This window comes from Clarias gariepinus, chromosome 9 (genome assembly GCF_024256425.1).
Source record: "Clarias gariepinus isolate MV-2021 ecotype Netherlands chromosome 9, CGAR_prim_01v2, whole genome shotgun sequence".
Taxonomy (NCBI): domain Eukaryota; kingdom Metazoa; phylum Chordata; class Actinopteri; order Siluriformes; family Clariidae; genus Clarias; species Clarias gariepinus.
Genome location: NC_071108.1, coordinates 5,508,451 through 5,522,537, shown reverse-complemented (window position 1 = coordinate 5,522,537; position 14,087 = coordinate 5,508,451). Strand labels below are relative to the sequence as shown.

Sequence of the window (14,087 nt, the reverse complement as noted above, 5' to 3'; positions counted from 1 at the left end):
AACGAGCCCATTCGGAGCAATGCGTCTTTGTACTGGAGAAATATTAATCTATTTCAGGAAGCAGGTCTTACACTGCTGCCACTATTCAACATCTAGTTTCCACGGCAACCAGATACTAGTGTGACAGCGTATCCGTCACGGCGATGCTGAAGGGGCTTAGACAGAACGCCTCATCCTCTTCCTCGTGGTGCAGCAGCAAAAGTTCAGCAGATGATTATTTATTAAAGCGGTAGAGAGCGAACAGTTATCAAGAAGAAGAAATGAACAGCATTTAGACAAATCATAACCATTTACAGTATCTTCGCTTATCCTTAGGAATATACATTTTTAATTTGTACTGAAAAGTGCAGATTACACCACAGTTTTCTTTTCATAAACAGGTGAAACACATCATCAACATTTGGGTCCTGGATTCTTTTGACTGTACTCGATGTAAAAATTAAAAAAAAAAAATAAAAAACGTAACATATTTGATATTTGTATTTTTATTCAAGGTGACTCAGAGCACAAGCATTTACACTCACACTCCAGGCTTGATTCTCTTTAGAGATTTAAATGAAAAACGTACTGCTAGAAGGTCTCGGATCAGATCTGCGCGCACAAAAAAGCGAAGCACACAATGCCTAATAACATGGTGACTACACATCAAGAGTCCACATCATTTCCAAAAGCTTATGAGTCATATATATATATATTTTTTTGCAAAGAGCAATTAGTCACCATCTCAGGCAAGGGACCTTCACAGCCACTAAGAAAAATCACGACTATAGTCGCAGCTATTCATACTGATCCTTTCGATTTTTAGTAATGCAACAGTAAAACCTGTTAAGAAAAAACAAGTGACAATGAAATACAGATCACTTCGCAAAACCCCAAGCTCAGGCCATCTGCAGTCGTGGTTGCGTCTTAAAAGGGCGGAAAGGATGTCGCTGCCATCGCCTCGCCACCGTGAGGTACTTAAAACACCTCGCGTCTCGCCGTCTCTGGAAAGTCTTTCAGACCCTGAAGCTCCCTTAAACCCTACGGTGAAAAAAAAAAAAAAGGAAAAAAAAAAAGAAGGCGTCTTACTCACGAGACTCGACAGAGAAAATAAAAAAGCTTGAAGCAAACCGAAGTTGAAAGAAAAAAAAAAAAAAAAAGAAGATTTACCTCTAAAACCAGGCGAATGTGCGCTTTGATCTTCGCCGCGTCTTTGCTGAGAACCTCGCTGTACCTGCGGCAAACGATAAAAAACAAAACGTATGATTCACGCTGATGAGAAAAAACGTTGATGAAAGAAGAAAGGAGATCTTACTCTGTAAGCTGGCTGGTTTTCTTCTCGATGAAAGTCAGCGCCTCCGAGAGAGTCAATTCGAGGAAGAATCCGTATCCGACGGCGACAAAGATTTTAGAAGTGTCCGGCCTGAAAGGAGAGCAAATCCGAATCAGTGAACAAATCCTAATGGGTTTTGTCTGTGCGTTTACTTGTGTGAAAATTTTTTTTACTTTCCTACACCTGCTATTACACATATGACCTGGTAATATACACACGTGTGCAGGTTAATATTCAATCTTATCCTGTGACATTACAGTTGCTTCTTTTTTTTTTTTTTTTTGAGCAATGTTTAATCAATGTTCAAAATGCACTGCGGCGGCATGGTGGCGAAGTGGTTCGATTCCTGTCTCAGGTCTGTATGCGTGGAGTTTCCTCTGCGGTCTCAGGTTTCCTCCAACAGTCCAAAGACATGCAGATTAGGTTACCTGGTGTTCGCAAATTCTCCGTAGTGTGTGTGTGTGTTCCGTGATGGATTGGCACTTTGTCCAAGGTGTACCCCACCTCACACCCGTGTGCACACTATAAGCAGTATAGAAGTTGAATAAATTAATAAATAATGCACTGCTATGAAATATTATGAGTATAGCAGCATATTTGTATCATGTTATTGTGCGCATGTTTGAGAAAAAAAACCCTCTCTTAATAAACATTTTATGTCAGACTGATTTCTTCATACATTGCTCCCAAAGAGACAGACTTTATTGTATTTTTTATGTTGTCTTGAGGAATAATTCTCCAGCCGTCCTGAGGCACTTTCCCGTCTCTCGTTTTCAGTCCCGTCCCTGTACCTGAGCAGTTTCCTGAGGTTGTTAAGCCACACAGACCATGTTCACTCAACTTAATTTTTTACACTAACGTATGACAGATAAAAATTTTTTGGGTTGTCTAAACACACAAATCCGATGTTTGTTTGTTTTTTAGATTGGATCTGAGTCACTTTCTTAAGTAGTCCTACAGTAGATCAGACATACATTACATGAACAAAAGTATTTGGACAAACCTGCAGAAACATTGCATCCAAAAATATATACTTCAATATGGAATTGGTCCGTCTTTTTCAGCTATAACAGCTTCCACTAGATTTTGGAGTGGTTTTGTGGGAATTCGTACACATTCATTCTTTATGAAGTCAGACCCTGATGTTGGACGAGAAGGCCTGGCTCGTTATAATCTCCGTTTCAGTTCATCCAAAAGCTGCGTGATAGGGTTGGGGTCAGGGCTCGGTGTTAGGGCCAGTCAAGTTCTTACACACGGAACTCATCAAACCAAGTCTTTATAGCTGTTGCTCAGGCTTGTTGGACCAATATGTCTTGGTATACAACACTGAAGCATTAAGATATCTTTCACTGGAGATCACGGAACTGATTGACTGATAAACCAGAATTCAATAATTAACAGGTTTGGACAAATACATTTTGGTCAGGATTGACAAATCCTGCGATTCTATATACATTGTATTTTCTCAGATTTTGTTTCAATTTTAAAACAATCTTTATAAATAATTCACTTCTATCACAGAGGACGTGGTGCTGCCTGCCAATGTGTGAGTAGTTTAGAGGATGCCACCTGCAGGATCATAGAGGAACGGCAGCACATTCCAGAAATACATATATTTTACATTTTGGAGTCAATATCATGATTCCACACTAAAGAATCATGACATATCACTGAATTAAGATTTCCCCATCTCCAATTATTATTATTATTATTATTATTATTATATAACATACTATACATCATAATGCTCCATAGAAATGTGATTTAACTCAAGTGCGATTAGATATTTTCCTTTCTTCCCTTTCCTTTTTTTATAATTTTCCACACAAACATATCAAAGAAAACAAACCAATAATCAGGGATCAGCTGAGTTTCCAAACAGACGACATTGTAAAGGCTCAGACTGGAAAGGGTTACAAAGTCATTTCTAAGGCTTTGGGACTCCAGCGAACCACAGTGAGAGTCATTATCCACAAATGGAGAAAGATGGGAAGAGAAGTGAACCTTCTCAGGAGTGGCCGGCCTACCGAAATTACTCCAAGAGCACAACAATGACTCATCCAGGAGCTCATGAAAGAACAGAGAACAACATCTAAAGAAGTTCAGCCCTCACTCGCCTCAGTTAAGGTCAGTGTTCGTGATGAGAACGAGACTGGGGCAAAATTGGCATCCATGGGGGAGTTCCAAGGAGAAAGTCATTGTCCCCAGAAAGAACACATAATCTTGATTATCTGCAAAGCCTTTTGGGCGAATATTCTGTGGACTGATGAGACAAAAGTTGAACTTTTTTGGAAGGTGTGCGTCCCGTTACGACTGGTGTAAAACTAACACAGCGTTTCATGAAAGAGCGACTTTACCAAGAAATGCTTACTGTTTCTCCTCCATCATCTCACCGATAATTTAGAGTATGGATTTGTGTCGTGGCTCTTGTACACAGGCACTTTATGGTGTCTTTGGTATAGTACTTGGATAGTTTTGTAAATTTATGGTGTTCATTTGTTTACATCTCAGCTAGTCAGCTAATTAGATGTCTTAGTTAGCTAGCTACTTGTTTTTTAAATTTATGTTCTTTAATTTAAGTAGCGCTTTGGTCCTAAAGGACATTTATTTGGTTTCACTGTGTGCTGGTGGTCGTGTGATGGTCAGGGGCCACTTTGTAAATTCAGAACCTGGATGACTTCCCATAATGAATGGGACCATGACTTCTGCGCTCTACCAGAAAATCCTCAAGGAGAAGAACGTCCGGCTGTCGGTTCGTGACCTCATCTTGAGCGCACTTGGGTTATGCAGCAGGACAATGATCCGAGACACACCATTCCATCTTTTAATGGCTTAAAAAATAAATATTTATTTTTTTGGAGTGGCCAAAGTAGTCAAAGTCTGGCGTTAAATCTGTTTGAGATCCTTAAACAGGTTGTTTATGCTTGAAAATCCTGCAATGTGTCTAAATTTAAACAATTTTGCTAAATTCTTCCACAACGACGTGAAAGACTCGTTTCCAGTCATCACAAACGCTTGATTGCAGTTGTTGCCGCCAATTAAATAATCATTTCAAATCTGTATTATGTATTTACTCTGGTTATTTAAATTTAAATTTAAAATTTGTTGATGATTTGAAATCATTTAAGTGTAATTAATATGCACATTTTTTTAAATAAATAACAGGATGGAGTGTATTTTTTTCGGCACTGCACCTTTTCATTAGTAATGGGAAGTTCAGATCAATTTACCGACTCGGATTTTTGAGTCTCGTTCAGCAAAATAAAAGAATCTTTTTGGGTCATTTTGTTCATTTTGGCAAAACGTAATTAAAATGTTATGCGTTACATCCCTAACATCTACCACTTGCGCAAACATTGATTACACAACAAACAAGACAAAAATATAACGTTATGACAAAAGAAAAAGATTCGACTTTGAGTAGCTTGTTTATCACAGCCTCGCACTTAACCAACACAGTCTGAGCCTGAAAGAGACGACCCGTCACTACTTTTCATTCCTTCATTTGCGTTTATAGCAGTGTCTACTGAAATGAACCATCAAGCCCAAACTAAACCTTCAAAACTAAACCTCAATCGATTTATTGGGCAGTGGTATCTCAGAGGGCTAAGGCACCATGTTATTTATTAGACGGTCGGCGGTTTGAGCCCCAGTTCTACCAGGTTGCCATTGTTGGGCCCTTGACCAAGGCCCTTAACCCCATCTGCTCCAGGGGCACACATGTAGACACACTATGGGCAATTTGGGAACACCAATTAACCTAATCTGCATGTCTTTATGCAGTGGAAAGGAAACCACAAAAGCACAGGAGCACCCGAAGGAAACCTACCAAGCACCTACCAAGAACATGCAAACTCCACAGACACAGACACAGACCCAAGGCAGACACTATTGTGACGCTTGTTTAATTCACACAGACCTGATTCCAAAATTACGGACAGACTCCATTCGAACCAAAATTTTAACGTAGACACTTACACTTGAGCTTGAACATAGAAATTACAGCCGAGATCGACATCCGTCTTTAATTCTTTGCTGCCAGTTTCCTAAAAATGGTAGATATATACATGGGTTAGTGATCTGGAGGTTAAGCAGAAATGGGAGGAGTGTGAAAGAATAAATCATAACATACCTGTATGCTTTTAATCGTATTCTTCAGTTGAAGGTACTGTGCTATTTTTTCATACACACCATCTCTTTGCTCCAAAACCTTCCTTAGAAACAAAATGAAAGGAAAACAAAACACTACACATGAGCACTCTAACACAGATCATCATTCAGAGAAGCTGAAGAAGCACATGTTACTGTGTACTTACTGTAAATCTCTCCTCAGCACATCACTGATGAAGGATTCATACTGCAGCACTTTCTCATTGATGTTAGGCTTTTCAGAGGTCATGGTGTGTGACGTCATTAATCACAGATCACTGAGCAAAGAGTCAGAGATGAAGATGATGATCTCTACAATCTGATGCACATTAGCAACTAATATTCAGCACTGATATTTGTTCTTATTCCTTATAATTCAAAGCGTTACATCTTTTTAACCAAAAAATTCACGATGAAATATTAATAAAGCATTATATCAAGCGCGTGCTGTGCATCAATTCTGACTTGTTGACAACATACCGGAAATAATCCTATAAAATCACCCGGAAGTGAAAAATAATTCACACCACTTTATACAAACGAAATTGAGTCGACTCTAAAACCGATTCACCGATTCCGAATCATTTAAAATTTAATTTGAATTCATTCTAAAAAAACAAACAAACAAAAAAACAACCAATGAATAATATAGACCGCCACCCAAATTATTTTTTGTCTGATTTCTGATTAAATTATATGGTAATTTGGAAGGCATCATATGTTTAAAATGATTCTTAGTATGATTCATTTCAAGATGGCGGCCGGTCTGGCATAATCATGTTTTTTTTGTAAATCTACCTTACTAATACTTTGCATTGTTAATTTTTATTACTATTATTATAATAATTGTTATTATTAAGACTTACTTTGCAGTTACTTAAACTAAATCGAGAAAAGTTTGTCAGGAACCGAATTTCCTTTTCTATTCAAAATTAGAATCCGAATCAGAATCGTTTATTGCAGCTCAAGGCAATCGATTCCGTTAAAAAAAAAAAAAAACAATAAATAAATGATTAGATTTCAAGCATTCATGCACTGTAAACTCTACGGGTTTTAAAATAAATTGAAATGTAATGTATTTAACGTTTTAAAATAACAATGTAATTTTATTTTTAATATAATTGTTCTTATAAATTTCTAACATCTGAGTCGAATAGCGGTACTATTTTACTACGCGCATGCGCATATTACACGCAGCACGCGCAAAGGCCGAATAATAAACAATCTTAGACTGCACACATAGGTGCCCTATTTAGGGCTACAATAGCGTTTTAAACGAGCCCATCTAGTGCCCTGTAATTTGATAAAGACACCAATTTGGGATACAGCCCTCCGAACTGGTAAGCTGAAGAGTTGCACAAGCTAGCAGAAGTTAAATTTAATGTCCCGACATGGAGTGTTTGTTAAAACATGGCAGGTTATTTTAAAAAAGCCATGAGGTAGAAGGTTATATAAAAGTATTTTATAGCTCTTATGTCACTTAGATAATACAGCCTCAGGGTGTTTTTACTTTGACGACTTAGTACAGGAAGTTGAAAGACAGCTAGCACACGCGCATGCCAGTTTAATAGTTTGTTGCTGGTGTAAATACTGTGTTAAGTTGCCCCAGACAGACCAGCATGGCGGGACCCGAGCTGCTGTTAGACTCCAGTATCCGTGTGTGGGTCGTGCTGCCGATTGTCTGCATCACGTTTTTAGTTGGAGTTTTGCGGCATTATGTTACTAAACTCATCCAGAGTGAAAAGAAGGTCGAGCTGCAGCAGGTGTCTGACAGGTGGGTCACGTGCACTATACCCTCTGTGACGTCACACTTAAGTATGAATTCTTTTAATCCTGTTTTTTAATTTTTTTCTGACATTTTTATTGACAATATATAAGGAGGAGGGTATAAAGGGATGATATGACATGAGGAAGCAATATGAATAACTTATTTTCTTTTGGGACATAAAGTAAAAATTTAGCATTTAACTATTTTGTGTTGTTTTGCAAAAATGTTCTGTGACATTTCATGTAAACATTGTAACTGGACATATGAGAGTGTAACTGAGTCAGAGTAAAAAGCATAATTTATTGCTTGCAAGTTTAGAAATCACATCTATAAATTGGTAGGTTTCTCATCTGCCATGCGGAAGGCCCGGGTTCGATTCTCACCCAGTGCCCAAACCCCAGCCACTGTACCAAGTGCCGGTACCAAGCTCGGATAAAATGGGAGGGTTGCATCAGGAAGGGCATTCGGCATAAATCCCGTGCCAAGTTGTTGCGCAAATCGGATGGTCCGCTGTGGTGACCCCTAGACAGCAGCAGCCAAAATACTAACATATATATATATATATATATATATATATATACATATACAGCACCGTGTCACTACTTGGGAATAGTCAAAGCGTGCAGTTTTTGTGAATAGCACAGACTCCAGGAGACAATTATTTATGAATTTAAAGTTAGAAACGTGAGGGGAAAAAGTCACAATTCTGGGTTTAAAGACAGAAACCTGATGGGAAAAAGTCACAATTCTGGGTTTAAAGACAGAAACCTGATGGGAAAAAGTCACAATTCTGGGTTTAAAGACAGAAACGTGCAGGGGGAGTCACAATTCTGGGTTTAAAGTCAGAAACCTGAAGGAAAAAAGTCACAATTCTGGGTTTAAAGACAGAAACCTGAAGGAAAAAAGTCACAATTCTGAGTTTAAAGACAGAAACCTAAATTAAAAAAAGTCACAATTCTGGCTTTAAAGACAAAAAACCTGATGGAAAAAAGGCACAATTCTGGGTTTAAAGTCAGAAACCTGAAGGAAAAAAGTCACAATTCTGGGTTTAAAGACAGAAACCCAAATTTAAAAAAGTCAAAATTCTGGCTTTAAAGACAAAAAACCTGATGGAAAAAAGGCACAATTCTGGGTTTAAAGACAGAAACCTAAGGAAAAAAGTCACAATTCTTGGATTAAAGACAGAAACGTGAAGGACCTGAGTGAGGTAGTGGTGCAATGTGGTAACCATATTTATGTAGTATGATTATATGCTTAATTAGCTTTCCTCTGTAATTATCATAATGATTGTACTGTAATAGCGTTACAGATTTTAATGTTTCGTCCCTTGTGTCTTTGTTTGCAGCCAAGTATTAATGCGTAGCCGCGTACTGCGAGAGAACGGCAGGTTCCTCCCTAAGCAGGTATCGCTCTCCAAACCTTTATTCTACAATGAATGAATTGTCAGCACCTAAATTATACCTTATAATATCTTGAAGAACATTCACAGTGCACTTAGTTAGAACAACCCCCAAAAAAGTAGCAGGTAGTTTAGCTTTCCTAACACTATAGTGAAGGATCAAGACTGGCTAGGTTTGAGTTTTATCTTTGATTTTACTTTTTGTCTCGTTGCAGTCGTTTGCCATGCGTAAGCACTATTTTAACAACGCTGAGACTGGGTTCTTCAAGAAGGTGAAGAGAAAAGTAGTTCCTAAAAATCCCATTACAGGTAAGATTGAATGTTTAATTAACCACGGAGAGGATTTGTGCTTAAATCAGCTCTAACATAGTGTAATAATATTTACTTATTTATTGTAGATACCAGCATGATGACCGACATGATGAAAGGAAACCTGACCAACGTCCTGCCAATGATCCTAATCGGCGGATGGATCAACTGGGCTTTCTCTGGATTTGTGACTAGTGAGTACAGAAGAGCACAAAAAAGGTTCACTTTGCTGCAGTGCATATTTCTGCTCGAGATTTCAAACTAGCCCTGAGCAGATCTCCTGAACATTTTAGTCTGAGAGATTGTACTGGTGGTACTACATGAAGTTCAGAAGTTTGGTAAAATATTCAAAGGATATAGAACGCGTGCTTAAATGTAATTACAAGCACTGTCTAACCAAATCAGATCGCTCTGAAGATGTCGATGACGTTTTTCTGACAAAAGTGTGAGCCACAATTCTAGATTTAATAACACACTCGTTCTAATATGTTATGGTTTTTGTAGTACTCATTCACAGACCCGTATAAATCAGAATAGGAGTCGGGTTTTATTCGCCAAGTACGTTGAGACACAGGAATTTGATTCCGGCTGTTTGTGGCTTTTTAAATTACACACCGACATGTCATGTCTTTTCCTGGGACATGGAAAAGTATTTTCAGTGGAGTAGCATCTCTAGCTGTATTATTTTTTTTGTCTTTGTGATATTAAGTGATCTGAAACTGATGAAGGACGGATGAGTGTTTACTGCTGCCAAAATGTATTTGTTAAGGAATAAAACCTGTTATCAGAATAGAATAAACTTTAATTCAGTTTACGACACTGTGTCGTAAAAGTTGTGTAAAAGTTTCTGCTCTAAAGCTCAATCAGATTTTCACTTGATTCTGGAATAAAATTCTTACTTAAACTTAAACGTATTCTTCTCCCTCAGCTAAGGTTCCCTTCCCATTGACCCTGAGGTTTAAACCCATGCTGCAGAGGGGGATTGAACTGGTGTCGCTGGACGCATCATGGTGTGTTATTGGTTTGATTTCTCTTTTTCTTTGTTAGTCTGAGTTCAGTGCTGATGTAGAAAAAGCCATGTAGTGTTTGCGCTTCACCAGACCTGGTTGTTAAACAGTGTCTGAGACTTTATCTGACTGTCCTGCAGGGTCAGCTCCGCCTCCTGGTACTTTCTCAACGTGTTTGGCCTGCGGAGCATGTACTCCCTCATACTCGGACAGGACAACGGTGAGCTCATGACGATCATCATGAAAAAATAAATATTTAAGTCATGCATGGTAGTTATTATATTCCGAGCAGATGTCCAGGAACTAGATAGCTCTTGTGTTTGCAGCTGCCGATCAGGCGAGAATCATGCAGGAACAGATGACTGGAGCGGCGATGGCCATGCCCCCGGACCCCAACAAGGCCTTCAAGGTAAGACGTGCATCACTTACATTACGTTTTAAATTTATGGCATCCGACTAGGGATGCACCGAAATGAAAATTCTGGGCCGAAAACGAAACCTGAATTTTTGGATGCACTTGGCTGAAAACCGATACCGAAACCGAAAATGGCTTCATTAAAAAACATGTTTAAAATATTTTCTTTTTGAAAATATTTTATGTTTTATGTATTTTCTGTTTGTATTTAAAAAAACTACAAATTAATTAAGCAATCAAACTTTTATTGATAATAAATAACAGTAATAAGGCTGTTTAACAATAACAAAACTCAATAAAATTTCTTTCTGTAACATATTGCAACTTTGCTGTCCTCATCTGAAACTTTGAAGTGCTTCCAAACCGCCGACATACTCCGTGTTTGATGCGTAATGACAGCGCGAACGAGACGGGAGGATGGGAGAGGCGTGGCGACAATTTCGGCTTTTATTTTCGGCGCTTTCTTACGTTTCGGCCGAAACCGATAATGCTATTTCGGCCGAAAATTTTCGGCGGCCGAAATTTCGGTGCATCCCTACATCCGACAGTCATCCGTTTATCTCATGTAAACTTCTGAGCTATTTTGAGGAAAGAGTTCAACAGCGGCAGTTTGGTGCTGCCGGAATTGGACCTGATGACCTTCTGATCAGTTTTCTAATCAATGTCTTTACCACAGAGCTGCCCAAAGCACATACTGTATGTGGAGCTCCAACAACAAACAAAGAGGATAAACTCAAAATAAATATCAAGCATAATTAACAAACTCTGAGCGAATTAGTCTCAAAGCCACTCATTACACACACATACACCAGTCTCAAGTCTTTGGAGGAATGTGAGGAGGTAAAACTTTACTTAAAAAAAAAATTAATTAATAATCCTATAGGTGGTGCACTCTAAACTATTTACACATTTTCGTCCCGTGTGGAAAGAGTGAATTATTTGCTAAGTTGGTTTAGAAATAATAATTATGAAAGAGGGCTGAGAAACGTACCGCCCAGTAAAAAATATTGTATATGAAGTTAGTATGGATTATATAAAGGAATTGTTATAAGGAACGAGCTACATTTAACTAATAATTTTTAAAAGGTTTAAAATTGTATCAAAATGCATGTAATATCGAATCAGGACATTTAAAAAAAATCATGATGCTTATAGAATTCTAATTGATGCAATTCTAATTGAATCGGCACCGAGGTATCATGATAATATCGTATCGAAAGGTGACAATCAATTGATATGTAAAGTTTTTATTCTCTTCTGTACATATATATTTCCCGTCTTTCACCACTGCTTTAATTTCTGTTTTTTCAATTTAGAGCGAATGGGAGGCTCTGGAGATCGTCGAACACAAGTGGGCTCTGGAGAACGTGGAAGAAGAACTCATGTCCCGAGATCTGGATTTCCGGGGACTCTTTACGAGCCAGAACCGACCAGGAAGAATATTCTGATCTCCGAGTTGTAACACCACTGCGCTATACAAATGTACACTGAAGGATGGTAGTTAATTCACTGTCATGTTATGCACTCAGACCTCACTGGATATCTTTAATTGTTACTAATGATTGTTTTCCGTAGTGGATAACAATAGTGGACGATTCGACTCAATCGAATGAATCATTGAGTGTTGGAGAAAAAAAAAAACAGCCTTTAAAAGTATTTCAGCATCTGAGAGCAGAAGGACAACGTGGCTCGTACTTGAAGATTTTTTTTTTGTAGTGTTGCCAAAAAACGGTAGTACGAGTATGAGATCTTTGATGTGTTCTCATGCATGCTAGTTTGATGATTGTATATTTGTGTATGAAGGTACATCGTACCTCATCTCCAGTGTTGCCTTAATTATTTGAAGTATTCTATCTATTATCACTATTTCATGTGTTTTCAGTATTTCAGTTAATATTATCTTGTGTTCATCATCTATCTAGTCTTAATGAAAAACATGGCATATGAATGTTTCTCTGATTTGGAAACTGAATGTAGGAAATAGCCTGAATACCAAATAAATTAAATTAATAAAGACTGAACAGCACTCGTCGATTGATCTGGAAATGATTTCCGAGTCTAGGTGATGAGGCACAGCAGCGGGCATTTGTTTCACCACATGCACATTTCCTGTGATGATTAAAATGAAAGTGATTCACAGTTTGTTATGCGGGAGGAAACGCATAACTTGAGAAACAATGTATAATAAGCAATGATCAATGCATCATTGATGCTTTATTTATAGCCCGTTTCAAAATATATCAAAAATGTTTGACAGTAAAAAAAAAAAAAGATTTCACACAAATCGAGTGAGCATGTGCTGGTGATTTAAAGGTGTGCTGTGGAAATGACAAAGGTTTACAAAGCACATCATTGCAACGGATCGTTTAAATAACAGCAAAAGATGATCAATGGCACACAGTTTGCTTTAACTGGACAATTTAAAATGTTAATAATCATAATGCACTTGCCTGCATTAAAATGACTGAAATTGGGTATAGAACTTTCCAAGGTGTTATTAAAACCTAGAAGGATAATGATGAGCTGTCAACTTCATGGATGCAGTGTGGTCGGAGATCACTTAAACGCTTGGTGCTGCATGGTAAAAAATGTCAAAGGAAATGCACACAATGTGATGAGAATTTGCAGGATTGGGACTAAACAGCTGTTTCTACATTAGAAAAACATCTGATCATGAGACTTTTTTTTTTTTTTTTTTTTTAAAGGGTTCATCTATGAAGTTTTCCTTAATGGTACGACCCTGGCCAGTTAAATAAAATGTGTGCAACTTTTTTTTTTTCACCAGGCAGTATACATTAAATTTATGCGGGATGAATAATTAACACGGTTTGTGTAGATAATTTTCCCAGTTTAAGAAATCAAGAAGACAAATGAAAAGCTCCTTGTGAACTGCTTGAAAAGATAAAGGCAAAAGTGTTATCAGAACTGTTAACTGGGGTTGGTCTGGCTTTCTGGAAGCAGATTATAAAAAAATGAGGGGGGTCCAAGACTTTTGCACAGTATTTCCTCATCATCTTTAACATGAAAGACTGGGTGATGGGAAAAATGATGCAAACTAAGATACCAATACGTTCACTGTAAAAGCCTATATAAAAATTTCAACGAATGTCATCTTGAAGTCCAAATATCGTAACAGTTTCGAGACAGGCTGGAGGATTTGTGGTTAACACTAACACAGCTTATTTATTAAAAAAGAAAAAAGCAAGCAAACAAAACTAAACAAAAAAAAATCCCTGATTATTTGTCACGAGTGCATGAGGTGAGAAAAGTCAAATTCATTCAGGGCACAAATAAAATCTTACTAATATACACTTCTCATTTATTCATATCAAAACATTGGAGTATACAATTATATGCTCCGTCTTATACAGTAAAATAAAAGCTCACCCTGTCCCTGCATTTTAATCTTTAACAATAATAAAGATATTTATTAACAATACAAAAATACTGTACAGATGCATTTTAAAAATCATTAAGAGCTCTAGCCAGAAAGCACTTTTACAGAAAAAAGATCCAAGAACAATATTCTCATCGCTCCAAAGAGTTCATTAGAAATTGCACACAAACGATGAAAAGTCAACAATATTTAACTTATATCCTGTTTTGTGGTTAAATCTGTCTGCGATAAAAATACAAATTGGCGCTGAAAAATATATATTTATATATTTCTTCTGTTTGCTTCCAGCAACAGAGCATCTTTTTTAAAAACAATTAAAGATAACAAGAAC

At 37.5% G+C, this 14,087-nt stretch overlaps 2 protein-coding genes across 3 annotated transcripts; one reads left to right on the top strand and one right to left on the bottom strand.

The window, feature by feature from the left end:
• Positions 1–447: 447 nt before the first annotated feature.
• uxt (ubiquitously-expressed, prefoldin-like chaperone) lies at positions 448–5,962 on the bottom strand. 2 transcript variants are annotated; one of them, XM_053504217.1, is made up of 7 exons: positions 5,942–5,962; positions 5,629–5,739; positions 5,445–5,526; positions 5,291–5,358; positions 1,295–1,402; positions 1,150–1,213; positions 448–1,020 (listed from the first exon to the last, which is right to left on the bottom strand). In XM_053504217.1, exons 2-7 carry the CDS (start codon positions 5,724–5,726, stop codon positions 958–960), a joined length of 483 nt encoding a protein of 160 aa, XP_053360192.1. In that variant the 5' UTR covers positions 5,727–5,739; positions 5,942–5,962; the 3' UTR covers positions 448–957. The 2 variants fall into 2 exon arrangements, with proteins under 2 accessions (XP_053360192.1, XP_053360191.1); XM_053504216.1 differs by lacking the exon at positions 5,942–5,962 and having other exon boundaries at positions 5,629–5,931.
• Positions 5,963–6,686: 724 nt separating this feature from the next.
• zgc:86609 (ER membrane protein complex subunit 3-like) lies at positions 6,687–12,385 on the top strand. The gene is made up of 9 exons (XM_053503362.1): positions 6,687–6,801; positions 7,062–7,235; positions 8,575–8,632; positions 8,844–8,937; positions 9,027–9,131; positions 9,866–9,947; positions 10,085–10,164; positions 10,271–10,353; positions 11,676–12,385. Exons 2-9 carry the CDS (start codon positions 7,081–7,083, stop codon positions 11,805–11,807), a joined length of 789 nt encoding a protein of 262 aa, XP_053359337.1. The 5' UTR covers positions 6,687–6,801; positions 7,062–7,080; the 3' UTR covers positions 11,808–12,385.
• The last annotated feature ends 1,702 nt before the right edge of the window (positions 12,386–14,087 follow it).